Source organism: Scyliorhinus torazame, chromosome 3 (assembly GCF_047496885.1).
Source record: "Scyliorhinus torazame isolate Kashiwa2021f chromosome 3, sScyTor2.1, whole genome shotgun sequence".
Classification (NCBI taxonomy): Eukaryota; Metazoa; Chordata; class Chondrichthyes; order Carcharhiniformes; family Scyliorhinidae; genus Scyliorhinus; species Scyliorhinus torazame.
Genome location: NC_092709.1, coordinates 249,140,416 through 249,164,735, shown reverse-complemented (window position 1 = coordinate 249,164,735; position 24,320 = coordinate 249,140,416). Strand labels below are relative to the sequence as shown.

The following is a 24,320-nucleotide window of genomic DNA, read 5'->3' as shown; positions in this document are numbered from 1 at the left end:
TTACTAATCAGACCAGTTACATTTTCCTCCAAATCATTTATATATACTACAAACAGCAAAGGTCCCAGCACTGATCCCTGTGGAACACCACTGGTCACAGCCCTCCATTTAGAAAAGCATCCTTCCATTGCTACTCTCTGCCTTCTATGACCTAGCCAGTTCTGTATCTACCTTGCCAGCTCATCCCTGATCCCGTGTGACTTCACCTTTTGTACTAGTCTACCATGAGGGACCTTGTCAAAGGCCTTACTGAAGTCCAGAAAGACAACATCCACTGCCCTACCTGCATCAATCATCTTAGTGACCTCCTCGAAAAACTCTATCAAGTTAGTGAGACACGACCTCCCCTTCACAAAACCATGCTGCCTCTCACTAATACGTCCATTTGCTTCCAAATGGGAGTAGATCCTGTCTCGAAGAATTCTCTCCAGTAATTTCCCTACCACTGAAGTAAGGCTCACCGGCCTGTAGTTCCCGGGATTATCCTTGCTACCCTTCTTAAACAGAGGAACAACATTGGCTATTCTCCAGTCCTCCGGGACATCCCCTGAAGACAGTGAGGATCCAAAGATTTCTGTCAAGGCCCCAGCAATTTCCTCTCCAGCCTCCTTCAGGATTCTGGGGTAGATCCCATCAGGCCCTGGGGACTTATCTACCTTAATATTTTTTTAAGACACCCAACACCTCGTCTTTTTGGATCTCAATGTGACCAGGCTATCTACACACCCTTCTCCAGACTCAACATCTACCAATTTCTTCTCTTTGGTGAATACTGATGCAAAGTGTTCATTTAGTACCTCGCCCATTTCCTCTGGCTCCACACATAGATTCCCTTGTCTATCCTTCAGTCCTTCAGTGGGCCAACCCTTTCCCTGGCTACCCTCTTGCTTTTTATGTAAGTGTAAAAAGCCTTGGGATTTTCCTTAACCCTATTTGCCAATGACTTTTCGTGACCCCTTCTAGCCCTCCTGACTCCTTGCTTAAGTTCCTTCCTACTTTCCTTATATTCTTATATAGTCCTTATCTATATCCTTATATAGTCCTTAGAGAGTATTCCGTTGTCTTCTGTGCAATCTCCAAATAAAATATTCAATTGAAGCTCTATCTGTTCAACTGGATTTAACCCCTATGGCACCCCACAAAGAATGGCTAGATGTTCTTTGAATGTCCTGACCAAAATTTCTCCCCAAACAGGAATGCAAAAAATTGATTAATTGGCTAAGCGTCTAATTTGCTGGTTTGTGAGATCTTAAAGGAGTGACACAGTCGATTACCACTCCGTTTCTATCTACACTGGCGTTTTTTCTTTTCATTTATTCAAGGGATGTGGGCTTAACTGGCAGGCCAGCATTCATTGTCCATCCCGAAATGGCCTTGAGAAAATGGTGGTTGAGCTGCCTTCTTGAAACAACGCAGTCCATGTGGTGTAGGTAAACTCACAGTGCTGTTAGGGAGCACGTTCCAGGTTTTTGACCCAGTGCCAGTAAAAGAGCGGCAATTTAATTCCAATTCAGGATGATGAGTGGCTTGGAGGGGAATTTCCAGGTGGTGGTGTTCCCAAGTATCTGCCGCCCATGTCTTTCTGGATGAGAGTGGCCGTGGGTTTGGGAGGTGCTGTTTGATAAGCCTTGCTGAGTACAGCTGAAACTTCCTTGCTCAACCTTTCACCCTGGGTCAGGTGAGAATAGTGCCCCCATTATACAGCACTAGCTGGTAAGTTTAAAGGTCACAACCACTTTGACAAGCCAGGGAGAAGGTAAATGTGCAAGCTAAGTGGGTAGGACGGTGGGAGGGTGGTCAGTGGAGTGGATTTGGTTTGTCATTTGGGGGATGATGATGGATCGGGGGGGGGGGGGGGGGGGGGGGGCGTCAGATGGTCAGTTTAACTGGGGACGCGGGAGGGGGTTAGTTAAGAGGTGGGGGGGGGAGTAATTGAGGGGATCCAGTGGAAGTACGGGAGTGGGGGTTTAGCACTATAGCTATAATTACCAAAATGTAAATGTCATCATTGTCACAGAGGATCATTGGCTGCTCTCCCTTTTTGAGAGAGAACTGGCTGGTTGTGACTTATTCTGAGGTTCACCACACCTCAGGTGAAGAGGATGTTGAGAGGATGGGGCCTTCAATAATAACCCCAGCCGGTCCGGGAATTGAACCCCCACTGTTGGCATTGCTCCACATCACCAGCCAGCCGTCCAGCCAAGATTAGTTTAATAAAGACACGGGGAGTCCACGCCGAGCAAAATAAAGAACTTAAATGTATTCACAGTAACAATAGATACAACACCTGGTCGATTCCTACCAGGTTCCTCTCTTGGTCGGTGCCTTAATGGTCAACCTTTTATACAATGGTTAACAAAGTTTTCCCGCCCCTCAGCGGGGGAGCTCGTACTCCACGAGGGCCGCGGGGAAGATAATCATTCCCACGCCGTAAGTCCCTTGCGGGTTATTACAGTTATCTCAGTTGGTTGGACAGCTGGTTTGTGATGTGGAATGACACCAATAGCATGGGTTCAATCCCAATACTGGTTGAGGTTGACCACGCTAAATTGCCCCTTTGTATCCAAAGATTAGGTAGGTTACGGGGATAGGGTGGGGGGTTGGGATGAGATAGGACCTTTTTTCAGAGGGTCGGTGCAGGCCCGTTGGGCCAAATTGCCTCCTGCACTGTAGGAATTCTATGATAACATGAGAGTGCCGCTTGTGTGATCCCTGAGAACCAAATCTAAATCCATCTTCAGCTTATGAGGATTCAAAATGATAACCTAGATATTCAACTCTTTACAGCTTCTTAGCCTTAAATAATTCCTCCTTTTTTAGGAACTGACCTGGTGCTAGTTATTGGAGCAAATGACACAGTTAACTCAGCAGCTCAAGACGATCCAAATTCAGTCATCGCTGGAATGCCTGTGCTGGAAGTCTGGAAATCTAAACAAGTGAGTAAAGAAGGCAAGAAATCAATGAAAAGGATCTTGTCTCACTGATGTGCTAGAATTGAAATAGAAGTGCCATTGTACAATCTGTGTCACTGTCAAGGCTCCTGGTTAATGAGCAAATGGGCAAGGTTGCAGGGAAGCCACACATCAGGCAGGAGTTGATGCCTTCAGGTGTGATGGGAAAGGAGAACATTTGCACAGGTGGAAAAATTTGAGGAGCTGCTGACAGCAATGATAAAACAGTCTTGCAGAGTTTGAAGGGAAGCGAATGTATATGTGTAACAGCAGGAATTCACAGGATAAAGCCAATGACTTGGACTTTGCACTGGGTATCAAAAATCTGCCTTTACATTTGACACTCAATTGCCTGCTCCGGAAACCAATTTATGAAATATTGTCATACAAAAGATGTAACTATCTTGCAACCCCTGCCAGATAAATAAAATGTTCTCATAATTTGATGTGCCTAACACTGGCGCGATTGTCAACACAGTTTTCAAACGTTGGGCTGCAGTTTAGCAGTCCTCCATCCAGTTAGTTTTCTTGTTCTTCTTCAGAAGTTCGTGGTGCTACCACACTGCTAAAGTTTGGCGCAAACCTACGGTAAAATCAGTCCCAGAAATCTTAAAATCTCCTTTCGTGTTGTCGATTCTGGAACATCCCAAATGGCCTGCATTTTCACATCTCATGGAACCATTTGATCATGTCCCATGATGTGCCCTAAATATGAAATGTGAGCTTTAGCGAACTTGTTTTTAGCCAAATCCATGACTAGATTAGCTTTTCTGAAGCGTTCAAAAGTTCTTTTAGGCGTTGCAGGTGTTTTCCCAAACTTTGACTAAACATCACTAAATCGTCAATCTACACTGTACAGTGACTCAGTCTCTGAATAACTTTATTCATTGTCTCTGAAATGTTGCAGGTTCGTTCTTCATCCCAAACGGCATAACTTTAAATTGATAAAGGCCATTTGTTGCCACGAATGCCAAGATTTCCTTTGCCGTCTCGGACAAAGGTTCTTGCTGGTACTTTAGCAAGTTTATTTTTGTAATGAATTTAGACTGGCCATCTTTTTTAATGCATTCCTCCAACAGTGTTCAACCAGAATGTCCATGCTGGACATTGTATGTTGGTGTGAATACCTAGATTTGAATACCTCAGATTTCTTTGAGGAAATTGCATCTTTTTTTTGCATTGTTTTTTCAATCTTAGAGTGTCAAAATCAACTGTACCCTTGAGTGAAGCAAGGTTAGAGGACTGGGAGAACCAGCATGTAAAATTGGACAGATCACCTGGTATCGGCCGAGGCATTGGAAATCACAAAGCCCAGTTGACCCTGCAAAGTCCTCCTCATTAACACCAAGAGATTTGTGTTAAAATTGGGAGAGTTGTCCTACAGACTAGTCAAGAAATAGCCTGACATAGTGATATTCATCAAATCACACCTTCCAGCCAGTGTCCCAGACTCCTCTATCAGCATCCCTGCATATGTGCTGTCATATTGGCAGGGCAGATCCCCCAGAGGAGACAGGACAGTGCGATACAGTCATGAAGGAGTTGCCCTGGGAGTCCTCAACATTGACCTGGACCCCTTGAAATCCTATGGCATCAGACATCAAACATGGGTAAAGAAACCTCCCGCTGATTACCAGCTGTGAATGGTGATGGACAATTAATCAAATAACTAGAGGAGAGAGCTCCAAAATGTCCCCATCCTCAATGATGGGGAAGACCCAGCACCTCAGTACAAACTGTAAAGGCTAAAGCATTACAAACATCTTCAGCCAGAAGTCCTGAATGGATGAACTATCCCAGCCCCTTCCTGAGGTCCTCCACATTAGATGCTGCTTTGCGGCTTATTACAGAATCGCAGAATTGTGACAGCGCAAAAGAAGACAATCCGGCTCATTGTGTGCATCAGCTCCTCAAATGAGCAGTTTACCGAGTGCCACTCCCCTGTTTTGTACCCATAACATTGCACATTCTTCCTTTCCAGATACAGCCTAATCCCCTCTTGAATGCCTCTGTTGAAGCTGCCTCCACCACATTCTCAGGCAGAGCATTCCTTAACTACTGTCTGTCTGAAAAAGTTGTTCCTCATGTCACTTTGATTCATTTAACAATTGCTTTAAATCTGTGCCCTCTTATTCTCAATCCTTTCCTGAGCATTCGACTCTCCCTATGTGGCATCAAGAGCCAGCTGAAAGCACTGGATACAGCAAAGGTTGTGGGCCCTCACAACACCCCAACTGTAGTATTGAAGACTTGTGCTCCAGAACTTGCCACTCCCCTGGCCAAGCTATTCTAGTGCAACTACAATGCCATCATGAACCAAACAATGTGTTGTCACGTTATGAGGTTAAGTTAGGAGGGGAGATTACACAAATTAAACCTGTTTTCATGAGAATTTAGAAGGTTAAGGGGTGATCTGATCGAAGAATTCAAGATATTAACAGGGAAATACAGGGTAGACGAAGATAAACTATTTCCACTGGCTGGCGATTCTAAAACTAGGGGACTTTGGGCGAGATTTACTGCGCAACCTGCCGCGTGTTTTTCAACGGAGGAGGGGGCCCGCCTGCGAGATTTTCTGATCCCGCCGTTGTCAACGCGATTTCCCATTAACTGCATCCATTGTCACCGGGAAATCCGTGCACCGTTGATGGGCCAGAATATCCCGCTGGTGTGAACAGCCGTAAATCCCACCCATAGTCTTCACTCAAAGGGTGGTAGAGGTTTCGAACTCTCTCCTACAAACAGAAGTTGAAGCTAGATCAGTTCACTTTAAATCTGAGAGAGATTTTTGTTAAGCAATGATATTAAGGGATATGGGTCAAAGGCAGGTATATGGAGTTAGACCACAGATCAGCCATGATCTCATTTAATGGCGAAACAGGCTCGAGATGCTGAATGACCTACTCCTGTCCCTGTGTTCCTAATGGGGAAAATGGCCCAGAAATGGCTGACCAGACCTAATAGCCTGCATCCTAGAATCTTAAAGGAAGTGGCTGCAGAGAAAGTGGATGTATTGTTTGTCTATTCTGGGAGGGTGCTAGCGGATTGGAAAACTGCAAATACAGCACCACTATTCAAGAAGGAGAGACAGAAAGCAGGAAACAGAAGGCCAAATTAGTCTAATGTCTGTCATTGGGAAAATACTGAAACCTATTATTAAGGAGGTTGGAGTGAGACATTCCGAAAATCAGAATATGATCAGGCCAAGTCAACATGGTTTCCTGAAAGGGGAATCGTGTTTGACAACTTAGTTGGAGTTCTTTGAGGATGTACAAGCAGGGTTGATAAAGGAGAACCAGTAAATATAGTGGGCACAATTTAATGAAAAAAAAGTCCCATTTTTGGTTGTGGGCACGAAGAGCCCTGTGTTTGACTCTGTTTTTTGGGGGGTCCTCTGTGGGGACCACTGAGGCCACACTTACATTAATTTCCCAACCCCCACCACGGCATCAAAATCCACCCCCCCCCCCCCCACCAACTTACCAATTAGATGATCCTGGAGCCCCCCTCATCCCATATCATGAGGGCAGGGCACCCCCAGGCCTGATCCCCGGCACAGGGAACCTGGAACACGGGCACTGCCAGCCTGGAACCCTGGCAGTTTCACTTGGGTGGCAATGCCAGGGTGGCAGTGCCAAGGTGCCCGGGTGGCTTTAGGAGTGTCGGGGCACCATCCTGCCCAGAGCCCCACCACCCAGGGGGGTCTCCGATCACCTAAGAGAACCCCCCCCCACCATTACACCTCGTCCACTAGTGCTAAACGACGCCAAGACAGGGTCTCCCAGGTATGGGCGCTTGAGCCCAGGCCTCGCGATACTCCGGTGTAGACATATTTAAATGAAGCTAACTGCTCACATAAAAATGCAAATCTGGATCCCACCCAGTGAGGGCGCAGTGTCTCGTGAGATCTCGTTAGATCTTGTTAGATCTCGCGAGGCATCCCGAGCATCGTAAATCTTGTGAGATTTGATAGTCTTGTTGTGTCACCTAGTCAGGAGAGATGAGGCCGTTCGCTCGTGCCCAATGTCTTTGGATTTTCTAAAGGCAATCAATAAGTGATACACGATCAATTAAACTCAAAGACGTAAACCTGTTGATGGTCTGACTGTAGTCAGTGACCATCCTATGTTTCCCCCCGGTCTTCACCACCACTACTTGAGCTCTCCAGGGACTGTTGCTAGCTTCAATGACCCCTTCCCTCAGTAGCCTTTGGAGCTCTGACCTGATGAAGGTCCGGTCCTGGGCACTGTACCGCCTGCTCCTGGTGGCGACGGGTTTGCAATCCGGGGTGAGGTTCGCAAACAGGGAAGGCTGGTCGACCTTAAGGGTCGCAAGGCCGCAGACAGTAAGGGGGGAGTATAGGGCCGCCGAATTTAAAGGTCAGGCTTTGCAAATTACATTGGAAGTCCAACCCCAGGAGTGTAGCCGCGCAGAGGTGCGGCAGGACATAAAGGCGGAAATTGTTGAATTTCCTGCCTTTGACAGTGAGGTCTGCTAGGCAGAACCCCTTTATCTCCACTGAGTGTGACCCGGAGGCCAGGGAGATTCTTTGGTTTACAGGGTGGGTAACAAGTGAACAGCGCTTTACCGTGTCGGGGTGTATAAAGCTCTCCATGCTCCCAGAGTCAATCAGGCGAAACGTCTCGTGGCCGTTGATGAACACCGTCGTTGCAGTCGCGAGTGTCCGAGGTCGATTTTGGTCCAGCGTCACCGAGGCCAGATGGAGCAGTTGCGGGTTGTAATCGGGCAGCGTGTAGTCGGCCGTGCTGGGGGCCTGGGGCCCCATCCAAGATGGTGTCTCCCATGGGTCGCACATGGTGGTTGGGGATGGACAAAATGGCGGCGCCCATCCGTCCAGCATGGTGTCCGACGGGCAAGATGGTTGCACCCGTGGGTCGGACGTGGCCCTAGGATAGGGGGTGGCGGTGAGTGCTGGCCACCTGGGACCCGAAGGGAAGGTTGCCGCGGCAGTCCTGAGTCGCTGGAGACCGCGGCCACGGCTCATGCTTGGCAGACCCCCACAAAATGGCCCTTCTTGCTGCACCCTTTGCAGGTGGAAGTGCGGGCCGGGCAGCGCGTGCGGGGATGCTTCGTCTGCCCGCAGAAGAAACAGCGGGGCCCAACGGAGTTAGCGGGCCGTCTTACTGCGCAGGCCTGTGGGGACACGGTGAAGGTTAGTGGGGCTGCCGCTGCGGGATGCCACGCAGCCCAGGGGGCCGCCGCGCGGTCGGGCGCATAGGACTGCGCGTTTCTGGAGGCAACATCAATGGATCCTGCCAGGGCCTGTGCCTCTCTCAGTCCCAGGGTGTCCTTTTCTAAGAGTCTTTGGCGGATCTCTGAGGAGCCCATACCTGCTACGAAGGCATCCCGGATTAGAAGTTCCGTGTGCTCGTTGCCCGAAACTTGCGGGCAGCCATAGTTTCTGCCCAGCACCAGTAGTGCACGGTAGAACTCCTCCAGCGATTCCCCGGGGCTTTGCCGTCTAGTTGCAACCAGGTGACGTGCGTAGACCTGGTTTACAGGGCGTATATAATGTCCCTTTAACATTTCAATTGCATCATCATAGACCTCCGCCTCCTCGATGTGGGTGAAGATTCCAGGGCTTACTCTCGAGTGCAGGAGATGCAGTTTCTGTTCTCCTGAGGGGGTGCCTTCGGCCGTCTCGAGGTAGCCTTTAAAACACGCCAGCCAGTGATTAAATATCACCGCCGAGTTCTCCGCGTGGGGGCTGAGTTGTAGACACTCCGGCTTGATTCGCAGATCCATTCTTTCAGCTTAAGAGTAGTCTATTAAATTGATGCACGATCAATTAAACTCAAAGACGAGGTTGTAACATAACTGAAGGCTTTAATAGACTAGATCCGTTCCCCAGCAGCTTCGGTACAGAATGAGGGCTGCTGGGACGGCACCTGTTCTTATACCCCGCCTGTTGGGCGGAGCTACATACCAAACAGCCAATGGTAAACTCCTAGGTTTACGCAATGGTCTACAGCCTCTCGGGTACTGTAATACCTGATAATACCACAATAAGGTTCCACATAATAGGCTACTGCTGAAGATAAGAGCTCATGGTATTGGGGGTGATGTATTAATATGGACAGAGGATTGGTTAACAAACAGGTAACAGCGAGTCAGTATGAATGGTCTTTTTCAGGTAGACAAACTGTAACTAGTGCAGTGCCTCCGGGATCAGTGTTGGGCCTCAACTATTTACAATCTATAATAATAACTTGGATGAAGGGACAGATTGTATGTCGACAAATTTGCTGTCAATACGACAGTCAATAGGTAGGAAAACAATTGTGAGGAGGATAAAAAGTGTCTGCAAAGGGATATGGCTAGGTTAAGTGATTGAACAAAATCTGGCAGATGGAGTATAATGTGGGAAAGCGTGAGGTTGTTCACCAATTAGAAACAGTAATGAGGAAGGAAAATGGAACATTGGCTGACAAATGAGGGAGGTCTTGCCTTGGGTATAGAGGGCATTGACGCGTGATCGCACCTGGAGTATTGTGTACAGATTTGATCTCCTTACTTAAGGACGGATATACTTGCATTTGAAGTAGTTCAGAGAAGATTCAGTCGGTTGATTCCTGTAAAGAAGGGGTTGTGCTATGAGGAAAGGTTGAGCAGGTCCTATGGGGAAAGGTTGAGCAGGTCAAGCCAGACCAATTGAAGTTTATAAGTGTGGGAGGTTATCTGATTGAAACATAAGATTCTGAGGAGGCTTGACAGGGCAGACACTGGGAGGATGTTAGTTCTCATGGGAAAATGTAGAACTAGGGGACTAGATGTAAAAATAAGGAGTCTCCCATTTAAGGCAGAGATTAGGAGAAATTTCCTCTCTTAGGGGGTCATTAGTCATTGGAATCTCTTCCATAACGAGCAGTGGAAGCTGGATCTTTGAATATATTCAAGGCTGAGTAAGAATGATAATCTACAAAGGAGTTGAGGATTATGGGAAACAGTCAGGAAAGTGGAGTTAAGGCCACAGTCAGATCAGCCATGATGTTATTGAACGGTGGAGGAGATTTGATGGGTTGAACAGCCTACTTGACATACCTTCAATTACGACTCAGGAGAGAAGATTGATAATTCAAAGGCTTTAATTACCAGAGAACCAGACAGCTGCCGAGAAGTGTGCTCATTGCACGCTGCCCACTGAACGTAACCTTATATACAGTTCCCTGGGGGCGGAGCCGGAGTCCCCCAGGGTTCCTAACCAGGTCTTAAAGGGGCCTACGCATTAAAGGTACATGTGTATACCGATATCATTCATCACATTCACCCCCTGTTTAAAAAAACGCATAGTCCGTCGGGGGTGAAATGGAATTACATGTTCAGCCTTTTGGGTGGTCTGATTGTCCGTGTCGACCTTCTCAGCTCCGGTGGTGGTGCGGTGGATACGGTCGTCCTCGGTGGTGGTATATCCGGGAGAACGGTTGTCTGAGCCTTTGCCTGCGTTGGAGTAGGGGGGAAATCCGGGGTGACTAGGATGATTGTTTCCGGCGCCGGCTGGGGGAAGGGGGGCACTATGGGGGGGGTGGGGGCGCTGTCGAAGTCGACAGCCGGTGCGGGGAGGGGAGCGTCGGTAGAAGGGGGCCGTTGGTGGGCGAGCCAGCGGGTGCCAGGTCTTGCAGGGAAACGGTGTCCTGCCTGCCGTCGGGATGCTCGACGTAGGCGTATTGAGGGTTTGCGTGTAGTGGTTGGACCCTCTCGACCAGCGGATCTGTCTTATGGCTCCTCACGTGCCTCCGGAGTAGAACTGGTCCCGGAGTCGTCAGCCAACGTGGAAGCGAGACCCCAGAGGTGGACTTCCTGGAGAAGACAAACAAACGATTGTGAGTGGTCTCGTTCGTGGCCGTACAGAGGAGCGACCTAATGGAGTGTAGGGCATCAGGTAGGACCTCCTGCCAGCAGGCGATTGGGAGATTCTTGACCGTAGGGCTAGAAGGACAGCCTTCCAAACTGTCGCGTTCTCCCTCTCCACCTGCCCGTTTTCCCGCGGGTTATAGCTGGTCGTTCTGCTCGAGGCGATGCCCTTGTTGAGCAGATATGGACGCAGCTCATTGCTCATGAACGATGTACCCCGGTCGCTGTGGATCTAAGCAAGGAAACCAAACAGCGTGAAGATGCTGTGCAGTGCCTTGATTACGGAGGCCGAGGTCATATCGGGGCAGGGGACAGCGAAGGGGAAGCGGGAGAATTCATCGATGACAGTGAGGAAATAACTGTTGCGGTTGGTGGATGGGAGGGGCCCTTTGAAGTCCACACTTAGCCGCTCAAAGGGCCCAGAGGCCTTTACCAGGTGGGCCCTGTCTGGTCTGTAGAAGTGCGGTTTGCACTCCGCGCAGATCTGGCAAGCCTTGGTCGTGGCCTTGACCTCCTCGTTGGAGTAAGGTAGGTTGCGGGACTTGATGAAATTGGCAGGCCGGGTGACCCCCGGGTGGCAGAGGTCATCGTGGATGACCCTCAGGCGGTCTTTTTGCGCGTTAGCACACGTGCCGCGGGACAGGGCATCTGGGGTTATGTAATATTGTACGTGTAGGTGGAGAGTTCGATCCTCCACCTCAGAATTTTATCATTCTTTATTTTGCCCCGTTGTGCGTCATCGAACATAAAGTGACTGACCGTTGGTCGGTGACGAGGACGAACCTCCTACCGGCGAGGTAGTGATCTCCAGTGTCGCACGGCCTCCACTATGGCTTGTGCCTCCTTTTCGACTGCAGAGTGTTGAATTTCCGAGGCGGTGAGGGTTCGGGAGAAGAACGCTACCGGTCTGCCCGCCTGGTTGAGGGTAGCAGCCAGGGCGAAGTCTGATGCGTCGCTTTCTACCTGGAAGGGAATGGTTTCGTCCACCGCATGCATGGTGGCCTTGATGATATCGGCCTTGATACGACTGAAGGCTGACAGCCTCAGCCGTCAGGGGGAAAACCGTGGTCTTAATGAGTGGTCGGGCTTTGTCCGCATATCTGGGGACCCACTGGGCGTAATAGGAAAAGAGCCCCAGGCACCGTTTGAGTGCCTTGAGGCTACGGGAGAGGGGAAGTTCCTTAAGGAGGCGCATGCGGTCGGGGTCTGGGCCTAGGTCCCCGTTTTCCACGACGTAGCCGAGGATCGCTAGCCAGGTTGTGTGGAACACATATTTCTCATTGTTGTATGTCAGATTGAGGGCCCGGGTGGTCTGGAGGAACTTCCTCAGGTTTGCGTCGTGGTCTTGCTGGTCATGGCCGCAGATGGTGACGTTGTCCAAGTATGGGTATGTAGCCCGTAAGCCATACTGGTCCACCATTTGATCCATCGCCTTTTGGAAAACGGAGACTCCATTTGTGACGCCAAAAGGGACCCTGAGGAAGTGGAAGAGCCGACCGGCTGCTTCAAAGGCCATATAGGGGCGGTCCTCTGGGCGGATAGGGAGTTGATAGGCAGATTTTAGGTCGACCGTGGAGAATACTCGACACTGGGCGATTTGGTTCACCTTTTCTGCTCTGCGGAGAAGTGGGTACACATCGAGTTGCGTAAAGCGGTTTATGGTCTGGCTATAATCCACCACCATACGTTGTTTTTCTCAGGAGCGGACTACCAGTACCTGTGCCCTCCAAGGGCTGTTGCTAGCCTCTATGACCCCTTCTTTTGTAGCCGCTGAACCTCTGACATGAAGAAAGTCATGTCTTGGGGCACTGTACCGCCGACTCCTGGTGACGACGGGCTTACAGTCGGGAGTGAGGTTCGCGAAGAGGAGGGGTGGTGCTACATACCGTGAGCGGGGGCAGGGGTCCGCCGAACTTCCGTGTCAGGCTTCGGTGGCTGCACTGAAAGTCCAGACCGAGCAGAGGTGAGGGAGGACATAAAGTTTAAAACGGGCGTATTTGGCGCCTTGGATAGCGAGGTTTGCGACACAATACCCCGTGATTTGGACCGAATGAGACCCAGATGCGAGGGCGACAGTTTGGGATGTGGGATAGGTGCGCAGGGAGCAGCGTCTTACCGTGTCTGGATGGATAAAACTCTCCATGCTCCCGGAGTCAAAAAGGCAGGGGGTGTCGCGGCCGTTGATTTGAACCTGCATCATTGAATTTCGCAGGTGCTTCGGCCGGGATTGATCGAGCGTGATCACTCCTAGTTGCGGCAGTCAGAGTCCTCGGTTGAATCGGACTCGCAAAATGGCCGCCGCCGTCGGTCGCACGTGTTGGGTTTTGAAGATGGCCAACCCCATAACTCGCACGAGGCCGATGACTCGTTGGAAGTAGGCGTGTCCTGTGGCCGCGTGGCGGGGCCTGTGGTCCCGGGAGTTCGATTTCTGGGCCCGATGAGACGTTTGTTTCTGGCCTTTGGGCCCAGCCAGGCAGACCTTCGCGAAGTGCCCCTTCTTTCCGCATTCTTTGCAGATAGCGGAGGGGGCCGGGCAACGCTGGCGTGATTGCTGGCCTTGCCCACAGAAATAGCATTGGGGGCCCCCGGTGTGAGCGGGTCGCCACGCGGCGCAGGCCTGTAGCGTGGCCGAGTCTGGAGGGGATCAAGAGGGGTTCGCAAGGTCCGCGGAGTACGTGCGTAGATTGTAGTGGGCCGCTTCCAGAGAAGAAGTGAGCGTTACCGTGTCTTGGAGGTCCTTACCTCCGTCTTCTAGGAGCCGCTGGGATGTACGTGGATCGGATTCCGGAAACAAAAGCATCACGAATATGTAAGTTCATGTGGACTTCTGCCGTTACCTCTTTATGGTCGCAGTTCCTGGCGAGTGCGGGGAGTCTCTCCAAGTATTCGTCTAGCGTTTCCCCGGAGCGTTGGCGGCAGGTCGAGAGCAAATGTCTGGCGTGTACCTAGTTTATCGGCTTTACGAAGCGCTTCAGTAGGATTTCGACCGCCGTTTCGTACGTCATAGCTTTCTCGATCACGGAGGATAGTCGGTGGCCCACCCGGGCATGTAGTAAGCTCAGCTTGCGAGGTCCGTCAACTTCAGTCTCTGAGGAATTCAGATAGGCCTCAAAACACCGGAGCCAGTATTAAAAAATTTCAGTGGCTTCCGGCGACCAAGCGTCCAAATTGAGCTTCTCCAGCTTTAGACCGCTGTCCATCTTGATGTAATCTGGTAATTAAATTGAGATACCCTCAATTACAACTCAGGAGAGAAGATTGATAATTCAAAGGCTTTAATTACCAGAGAACCAGACAGCTGCTGAGAAGTGTGCTCACTGCACGCTGCCCACTGAACGTAATCTTATGTACAGTTCCCTGGGCCGGAGGCGGAGTCCCCCAGGGTTCTAAACCCGGTCTTAAAGGGGCCTACGCATTAAAGGTACATGTGTATACCGATATTATTCATCACACTACTCTTGCACCTATTTCCGATGATCTTATGTCCACAGAAAGCAGAATAAATCTAATCCGCCCAATTATCCCCCCCATGAATCTACTCAGTCATCAAGTGCTCTTAATCAGCAATACTCTGCTCACCGGTGCTCAGTTTGGGTTCCGCCAGGGCCAGGGGCTCCTATCTCATTACAGCCTTGTCCAAGCACCGTCAAAAGAGCTGAATTCCAGAAGTGGGCAAGAGTGATCTTTGCCTGAGTGTGGTATCAAGGAGCCCATCAAAAGTAAAATCATGGCACAAATCAACTCCAGCCTCCCGGATTGCCTTGATCCACTACAGTTCGCCTACCGCTGCAACAGGTCCACAGCAGACGCCATCTCCATGGCCCTGCACTCTACCCTGGAACACCTAGGTAACAAAGACACCTATGTCAGACTCCTATTTATCGACTACAGCTCAGCCTTCAACACCATCATTCCTACAAAACTCAGCCTCCTCGAACAGGCACTGGAATGTGGCGACTAGGGGCTTTTCACAGTAACTTCTTTGGAGCCTACTTGTGACAATAAGCGATTTTCATTTTCATTTCATCTCCAAACTCCGTGGCCTTGGCCTCGGCTCCTCCCTCTGCGACTGGATCCTGAACTTTCTAACCCACAGGCCACAATCAGTAAAGATAGGCAACAACACCTCCTCTACGATCATCCTCAACACCGGTGCCCCACACGGCTGTGTCCTCAGCCCCCTACTATACTCCTTTCCATCTATGACTGTGTGGCCAAATTCCCCTCAAGGCAATCCGGGAGGCTGGAGTTGATTTGTGCCATGACTAACCTTTCGAAGCACTTCATGATGATGAATGTCAGAGCCACTGGACGATAGTCATTAAGGCACGCTGCTTGGCTTTTCTTTGGTACAGGGATGATGGTTGTCTTCTTGAAGCAGATAGGGACCTCAGATTGTTGTAAAGAGAGGTTGAAGATGTCTGCGAATACCCCCGCCAGCTGATCCGCGCAAGACCTGAGAGCTCATCCGGGCCAGTGGCTTTCGGTGGGTTGACCTTCGAGAAGGCTGCTCTGACGTCTGCAGTGGTGATCTCAGATATAAGTTCATCCACGGCTTCTGGGGTGGAGGGCTCGCTCTCGCCGACTTCTTGCTCAAAAAGGGCATAGAATGCATTGAGCTCATCAGGGACTGGTGCATTGGAGCCGACGATTTTACATGCCTTCATCTTGTAGCCCGTTATGTCTTTCAGACCTTGCCATAGACGGCGGCGATCCGTCTGGCTAGCCTGGGACTCGAGTTTGGTCCGGTACTGTCTTTTGGCATCATTGATGAATTTCTTTAGATCATATCAAACCAGGGGCTGGTTTAGCTCACTGGGCTAAATCGCTGGCTTTTAAAGCAGACCAAGGCAGGCCAGCAGCACGGTTCAATTCCCGTACCAGCCTCCCCGAACAGGCGCCGGAATGTGGCGACTAGGGGCTTTTCACAGTAACTTCATTGACGCCTACTCGTGACAATAAGCAATTTTCATTTCATTCATCTGGCTTTCTTGTAGAGGTCAGGGTCGCCTGACTTGAACGCCTCAGGCCTAGACTTCAGCAAGCAGTGGATATCCCTGTTCATCGAGGGTTTTCGGTTGGGATACACGCGAATTTGCTTCTTTGGAACACAGTCTTCTACACACTTACTAATGAAGTCAGTTACTGTAGTGGCGGACTCGTTCAGGCTGGCCGCAGAGTTTTTAAATACTGACCAGTCCACTGACTCTAAGCAGTCCCGTAGGAGATCATCCGATTCCTCAGACCAACAATGCACAACTTTCTTTGATGGATTCTCACGCTTCAGTTTTTGCTTATAAGTAGGAGCACAGCCTTGTGGTCAGAATTGCCAAAGTGTGGGCAGGCGATAGAGCGGTAGGCATGTTTGATATTTGTGTAGCAGTGGTTCAGGATGTTTGGACCTCTGGGGGAACAAGTGATGTGTTGGTAGTACGCTCTTGAGCTTGGCCTGATTGACGTCCCCAGCTACAATGAACAAGGCCTCGGAATGATATGTTCCAAGGCTATTTGTGGTGGTGAATATTTCGTCCAGTGCGATTTTCACGTTCGCATGGGGTGGGATGTAAACTGCCGTCAGGATAACGGAGCTGAACTCCCGTGGAGGGTAAAAGGGGCGGCATTTTAGCGTCAGGTATTCTAGGTCCGGGGAGCAGAATCTCGCCAGTGTTGCTACATCTAGGCACCAGGAGGTGTTGATTAGGAGGCAGACCCCACCTCCCCTTGCCTTGCCTGAGGCTGCCGTACGGTCCATTTGGTGGATTGAGAAGCCCTCTGGTTGTAGGGCACAGTCCGGTGAAACAGGAGTGAGCCATGTCTCCGTGAAACAGAGCACACAGCAGTCCCTCAGTTCTCTTTGAAAAGTGAGTCTGGCATTAAGTTTGTCGAGCTTGTTTTCTAGAGATTGGACATTAGCTAGGAGAAAGCTAGGCAGAGAGGCTTTGGGGCCGCGTTGTTTCACTCTCACCTGCAGGCCTACACGTTTTCCACGCTTCCTGGAGTGACGGCTTCTTTTTGAGCCAAGGAGACGGTGAGAGTATGCGGTTAAGGGAATAGTTGTGTCCAATGAGGTTATTCACTCTGGTCGGTGTGTGGATGGAGGATTTATTGCCTTGCTTGCGGTTCCTGCGTCAATAAGTGGGTCTGCGCGGTCGAGCGATCCGGGTCGCTGTTGGGCTGCGGTTTGTCTTCACAGGTCTGTGGATGTCCAGACCACGCTCCGGCGTGGATGGGGTGAAGGCCGGTAAGTGGATGACGTCTCTGGGATCGCGATTGCGGATGAAGCAATGGCCGTGTCCGTGTGTTGGGGTCCGCAGGATCCTTTCCAGATCGCAGTCTTCCTTCAGAGGACGGAGGATCTCTAGACCTGCAAGTAAATTTAAAAGACCAGTATTTGTGATTGTTAGGCTGTGGGAGTTGATTTTTAGGAGTGTGGGGCGACTGTAGAGGGGGGGAGTGGAAGAAGTGCTTGGGGCCTGCAGGGGATCACAGATCTCCAGGTCAGTGGGGTTGGGAGCTGGTGGGGGAAGGGCTGCAGCTGCCGCGATGCTGGTCTAGTCGTTGGAGAGCAGCAGAGTGGAGGTCCCGGCTTCTGTGGCGTTTTCCAGGTCTCTGGCAGCCGCTGTAGGGGAATTCCCAGGCCTGGGACTGCAGCTCCGGCACCTGCTCACACATGGTCGGCTGGTCCGGGTCGATTTCAGGTCGTCAGTTTCAGGTGTCTACAGGGTCCTAAAGATCGCTAATTCTGTAAGTAATTGAATTGGAACATTGTTAGAGAGTTTAAAAGAGTTAAAATGAAGTTTTAGAAGCATAGAACGAGAGTAAAAGATAGAATTAGAGGGTATGCTGGGCACAGCTTGCAAGAAGCCGCCTCGCTCCAGCGCCATCGTAATTCGGCTACTTAAATGTTGCGAAGATTCCCATCTCTACCACCCTTTCAAGCAGTGAATTCCAGATTCCCACCACCATCTCGGTGAAAAAGGTTTTCCTCAAATCCCCTTTAAATCCCCTCCTCCTTACTTTAAGTCTATGCCCCCTGGTTATTGACACCCCCCCCCCCCTACTAAGGGGAATAGCTTCTTCTTCTCTCATAGAAGACCATTAGAATCCTACAGTGCAGATGGAGGCCATTTGGCCCATTGAGTCTGCACCGACCCTCTGAAAGATCACCCAGCCTGGGCCCACACCCCCACCTTATGCCTGTAACCCTACCTCACCTTTTGGACACTAAGGGGCAACTTAGCGTGGCCAATCCACCTAACCTGTACATCTTTGGACTGTGGGAGGAAACCCACGCTGACACATAAGAACATAAGAATTAGGAACAGGAGTAGGCCATCTGGCCCCTCGAGCCTGCTCCGCCATTTAATGAGATCATGGCTGATCTTTGTGGACTCAGCTCCACTCTCCGGCCCGTACACCATATCCCCGAATCCCTTTATTCTTTAGAAAGGTATCTATCTTTTTCTTAAAAACGTTTAAAGAAGGAGCCTCAACTGCTTCACTGGGCAAGGAATTCCAGAGATTCACAACCCTTTGGGTGAAGAAGTTCCTCCTACACTCCGTCCTAAATCTACCTCCCCTTATTTTGAGGCTATGCCCCCTAGTTCTGCTTTCCCCGACCAGTGGAAACAACCTGCCCGCATCTATCCTACCTATTCCCTTCATAATTTTATATGTCTCAATAAGATCCCCCCGCATCCTTCTAAACTCCAATGAGTACAGTCCCAGTCTACTCAACCTCTCGTCATAATCTAATCCCCTCAACTCTGGGATCAACCTAGTGAATCTCCTCTGCACTCCCTCCAGTGCCAATATGTCCTTTCTCAGGTAAGGAGACCAAAACTGAACACAATACTCCAGATGCGGCCTCACCAACACCCTATATAATTGCAGCATAACCTCACTAGTCTTGAACTCCATCCCTCTAGCAATGAAAGACAAAACTCGATTAGCCTTCTTAATCACCTGTTGCACCTGCACACCAACTTTTTGCGACTCGTGCACCAGCATACCCAGGTCCCTCTGCACAGCAGCATGTTTTAACATCTTACCGTTTAAATAATAATCCATTCTGCTGTTATTCCTCCCAAAATGGATAGCCTCACCTAACCTATCCAAATTCTTCTGCAGACTTCCGGTATCCTCTGCACTTTTTGCTTTACCACTCATCTTAGTGTCGTCTGCAAACTTTGACACATTGCACTTGGTTACCAACTCCAAATCGTCTATGTAAATTGTGAACAACTGCGGGCCCAACACTGATCCTTGAGGGTCCCCACTAGTTACAGGTTGCCAACCAGAGAAACACCCATTTATCCCCACTCTCTGCTTTCTGTTAGTTAACCAATCCTCTACCCATGCTACCACTTTACCTCAATGCCATGCATCTTTAGTTTATGCAGCAACCTTTTGTGTGGCACCTTGTCAAAAGCTTTCTGGAAATCCAGATATACCACATCCATTGGCTCTCTGTTATCTACTGCACTGGTAACGGCCTCAAAAAATTCTACCAAATTAATCAGACACGACCTACCCTTTGTGAACCCATGCTGCGTCTGCCCAATGGGACAATTTCCCTCCAGGTGCCCCGCTATTTCCTCCTTAATGATAGATTCCAGCATTTTCCCTACAACCGAAGTTAAGCTTACCGGCCTATAATTACCCGCTTTCTGCCAACCTCCTTTTTTAAACAGTGGTGTCACGTTTGCTACTTTCCAATCCTCTGGGACCACCCCAGAGTCTAGTAAATTTTGATAAATTATCACTAGTACGTTTACAATTTCCCTAGCCATCTCTTTTAACAGTCTGGGACGCATCCCATCAGGGCCAGGAGACTTGTCTACCTTTAGCCCCATTAGCTTGCCCAATACTGCCTCCTTAGTGATTACAATCATCTCAAGGTCCTCACCTATCATATCCTTATTTCCATCAGTCACTGGCATGTTATTTGTGTCCTCCACTGTGAAAACTGACCCAAAAAACCTGTTCAGCTCCTCAGCCATTTCCCCGTCTCCTATTATTAAATCTCCCTTCTCATCTTCCAAAGGACCAATATTTACCTTAGCCACTCTTTTTTGTCCTATATATTTGTAGAAACTTTTACTGTCTGTTTTTATGTTCTGAGCCAGTTTACTTTCATAGTCTACCTTACTCTTCTTTATGGCTTTTTTAGTAGCTTTCTGTTGTCCCCTAAAGACTTCCCAGTCCTCTAGTCTCCCACTAATTTTTGCCACTTTGTATGTTTTTTCCTTCAATTTGATACTCTCCCTCACCTCCTTAGATATCCACGGTCGATTCTACCCCTTTCTACCGTCTTTCTTTTTTGTCAGTATGAACCTTTTCTGAACACTGTGAAAGATCGCTCGGAAGGTTCTCCACTGTTCCTCAACTGCTTCACCATGAAGTCTTTGCTCCCAGTCTACCTTAGCTAGTTCTTCTCTCATCCCATTGTAATCGCCTTTGTTTAAGCACAAAACACTAGTGTTTGATTTTACCTTGTCATTCTCCAACTGTATTTTAAATTCCACCACATTGTGGTCGCTCCTTCCAAGAGGATCCCAAACTATGAGATCATTAATCAATCCTGCCTCATTACACAGGACCAGATCTAGGACCGCTTGTTCCCTTGTAGGTTCCATTACATACTGTTCCAGGAAATTATCCCGGGCACATTCTATAAACTCCTCCTCAAGGCTGCCTTTACCAACCTGGTTAAACCAATCGATATGCAGATTAAAATCTCCCATGATAACCGCTGTACCATTTCTACATGCATCCGTTATTTCTTTGCTTATTGCCTGCCCTAAGATCCTGTTACTATTTGGTGGCCTATAGACTACTCCTATCAGTGACCTTTTCGCCTTACTATTCCTGATTTCCACCCAAATTGATTCAACCTTGTCCTCCATAGCACCAATATCATCCCTTACTATTGCCCGGATGCCATCCTTAAACAACAAAGCTACACCACTGCCCTTATCGTCCATTCTATCCTTTCGTATAGTCTGATACCCTTGGATATTTAACTCCCAGTCGTGACACAGAGAGAGCGTGCAAACTCCACACAGACAGTGACCCAAGGTCGGAATTGAACCTGGGTCCCTGATACTGTGAGGCAGCAGTGATAACCACTGTTCCCCCGTGCACCCTGGGCTGCTGGCACTGTGAGACAGCAGTGTTATCCCAGATCAGAATTGAACCGGGTCCCTGGCGCTGTGAGGCAAAGTGATAACCACTGTGCCCCTGTCTACCCTATCGATGTCCTTAATCATTTTGCACACCTCAATCAGCCTTCTCTGGTTTAAGGAAAACAACCCCAGCCCAACCAGCCTCTCTTCATAGCTGGAAAGCTCCAGCCCAGGCAACATCCTGGTGAATCTCCTCTGCACCCTTTCTAGTGCAATCACATCCTTCCTATAGTGTGGAGACCAGAACTGCACAGAGTACTCTAGCTGGGGCCGAATAAGAATTTTATACAGCTCTATCATAACACCCCTGCTCTAATATTCCATGCTTCGGCTAATAAAGACAAGTATCCCATTTGGCTTCTTAACCACCTTATCTCCCTATCCTCCTGCCTTCAAGGATCTTTAGACCTGCACCTCAAGGTCCCTCTGGTCCTCTGTATTTCCTAGCGTCCTACCGTTGTATTCCCTTGCCTTGTTAGTCCTTCCAAAACTCATCACCTTACACTTTTCAGGGTTAAATTCCATTTGCCACTGTTCTGCCCATCTGACCAGCCCGTCTATATCGTCCTGTAATTTAAGACTTTCCTCCTTGATATTTACCACGCCACCAATTTTCTTGTCATCTGCAAACTTACAGATCATGCCTCCCACATTCCCATCTTGATCATTAATGTATACCAACAAGCAGCAAGGGACCCAGCACCGATCCCTGTGGTACACTATTGGACACAGGCTTCCAGTCACAAAAGCGATATTTGACCATCACTAAGCCTTCCATCACTAAGCCAATTTTGGATCCAGTTTGCCAAATTGCCCTGGATCCCATGGGCTCTTACCTTCTTCATCAGCCTCTCCATGTGGGACCTTGTCATGATCCCCAGTTCTAAACTCCACAGTCAGGGGAAACATTCTCCCAGAGTTTACTATGTAAAGCCCCTTAAAACAAGAATGATGACACTGATTATGAGAGTGGGTGGCATCAGGGTGGGCATGGGCACTGAGACTGGTATGGGCTCCGTTGGGAGGGAAAGCATGTCCAGCTTCACAGTGATAGGGTACAGGGTGATGGGGAAGGTTCAAGGATTACTGAGGGGAAAGGGGGAGAGGTTGACGGTGATGTTGGGAGATTGCTGGGTGACAGGCAGTGAGGGTACAAGGGAGTCTCAATTCTTACATGCTCTATCCTGAGACAAAAGCAGCTCACCAGCAAGACACCGTCATTGACGTTCAACTGCAAAACATTATGGTAGGAGGACAACTAAAGGGAAACCCTAATGACCATGTGGAGACTTTGAGAGCATTTTGCTTTTGAAATCCACACTCTCTGGTGAGGTCCACATGCAGCAGGTTTGCCCAGAGGATTAACATTACAATGGCAAGCCAGCAAGGTGTAGAGCTGCCATTCACTCGGAGTAATTTGCCATTAACTCCATTCAGAGTTAAGGAAGAAGGGAGAGAGGTGGATGCCTACAAGGTGAATGCAGGTAAAAGGCAGCCAGCTTGTGACTGCAAAGCACCATCCTTTTGGAAGAATGGACCCGCCTGCCACGGGATCATGTGATTAGCATTTCTATTGCGACAAGGCAGGGGTCTTTCTGTGAGTCTCAAGTGCAGTGGAGCCAAGTGGGATAGTATGAATGGTGTCATGTGAGAGTACCTTTAAGAAATGGGTGTTTATCAGTGATGTTAGAGTGTGGGTGGAGCTGGGCTGTCTGTCAGCTTTTTACTTTTGTTTTAGGCTGTTTGCTGCAGGGTGTGTTTTAGTTTCGTTTTCAGTGTTGGAGCTGAAGTCAGACAAAGCAGCTGTACTGCTGTTCTCTCTGCCATGAAAAAAACTATCTCTTGATCATTTAGTGAATTCAGAATTATAAATGTTTTCAGTAGTCACTTTAACCTGATGTGCTTCTGTTAAAGGTTATGTTTTTTGTAAGTCTTCTGGATGTTAAAAGGACAGCGTAAGCATTACTTAGTGTTGTACTCTTTGGGGGTTGTATTTGAATTAATGGTTGCTAAGATGTTCACTGTTTGTTTTAAAAAGGTTAACTTGAGTTCATAGAATAAACATTGGGCGAGATTCTCCACTCCCGCGCCGGTTCGGAGAATCGCCTGGGCCGCCAAAATTTCCCGGGACGCCGGTCCGACGCCCTCCCGCGATTTTCCCAAGCGGCGGGAACGGCTCCGTCGAGTTCCGCGGGCCACAGGCCGGAGAATCGCCGGAGACACACAAAATGGCGATTCTCCGGCACCCCCGCTATTCTCAGGCTCGGATGGGCCGAACGGCCAGGCCAAAACGGCGGGTTCCCCCCACCGCCGTCCACACCTGGTCGCTGCCGTCGGGAACAGCGCGAAAACGCTGGGGGGGGCGGCCTGAGGCACCGGGGGGTACCTCAAATGTGGGATGGCCCGCGATCGGTGCCCACCAATCGTCGGGCCGTCCTCTCTGAAGGAGGACCTCCTTCCTTCCGCGGCCCTGCAAGATCCGTCCGCCATCTTCTTGCGGGGGGACTCAGAGAGGACGGCAACCACGCATGCGCGGGTGACGTCAGTTATGCGGCACTGGCCGCGTCTTTTATGCGGCGCCGCCTTTACGCGGCGACAAGGCCTGGCGCATGTAGATGATGCGGCCCCGATCCTAGCCCACTGTCGGGGCCTGAATCGGTCGGGATCGGGGCCATTTCGCGCCGTCGTGAACCTCAACGGCGTTCACGCCGGCGTGGGCACTTTGGCGCGGGAGTGGAGAATCCCGCCCATTGTTTTTGCTTTAAAAAATACTTTTCCATTTCTGCTGTACCACACCTGTAGAGTGGGCCGTGTGCTCCCCATACCACAATCTATTAAAAGTTGTGGGTCAGGTGAATTCCATGATACACTTTGGGGTTCTCTAAACCCTGGCCCTTAACATTGGGAAGACCCATTCTTGTCCCTCAGATGTCCTTCACCTGGAAGGCGTGGAGTGTTCACCACTAAAACAACTAGCAGCAAGAATGAATCCAAGATCCTTCCAAATAGTGCCAGATAACATATTTATAAGTATCAAAACTGTACAGAATGATTACACACCCATGCCGCTGGCTCTCATTCAAATTCTTAATTTTTCTCACTCGACTATTTTGACTGGATGCGTTCCTGACCTCCACAGCAGAGGTGGAGGTACCAACTGCCCAAATTGAGTGAGGGGCATGAGCTCAGGCTTCCCATCTCCTATTTTCTCTCTGTCCCTCCTGTTGTAGCTGTCTCCTGCTGCTTAACAACATATAGATGGATTATAGCAGGTTTGATTGAAGAGCAGTGGTAGGCTGCTAATTCTGTG

At 49.5% G+C, this 24,320-nt stretch overlaps 1 protein-coding gene across 2 annotated transcripts in view; it reads left to right on the top strand.

The window, feature by feature from the left end:
• LOC140409045 (NAD(P) transhydrogenase, mitochondrial-like) overlaps positions 1 to 24,320 on the top strand; it is a 343,808-nt gene that overhangs the window by 299,473 nt on the left and 20,015 nt on the right. For both annotated transcript variants that reach the window (XM_072497085.1, XM_072497084.1), the window contains exon 21: positions 2,821 to 2,936. In XM_072497085.1, the coding sequence (XP_072353186.1) occupies positions 2,821 to 2,936 (116 nt within the window). The remainder of the gene's footprint in view (positions 1 to 2,820; positions 2,937 to 24,320) is intronic.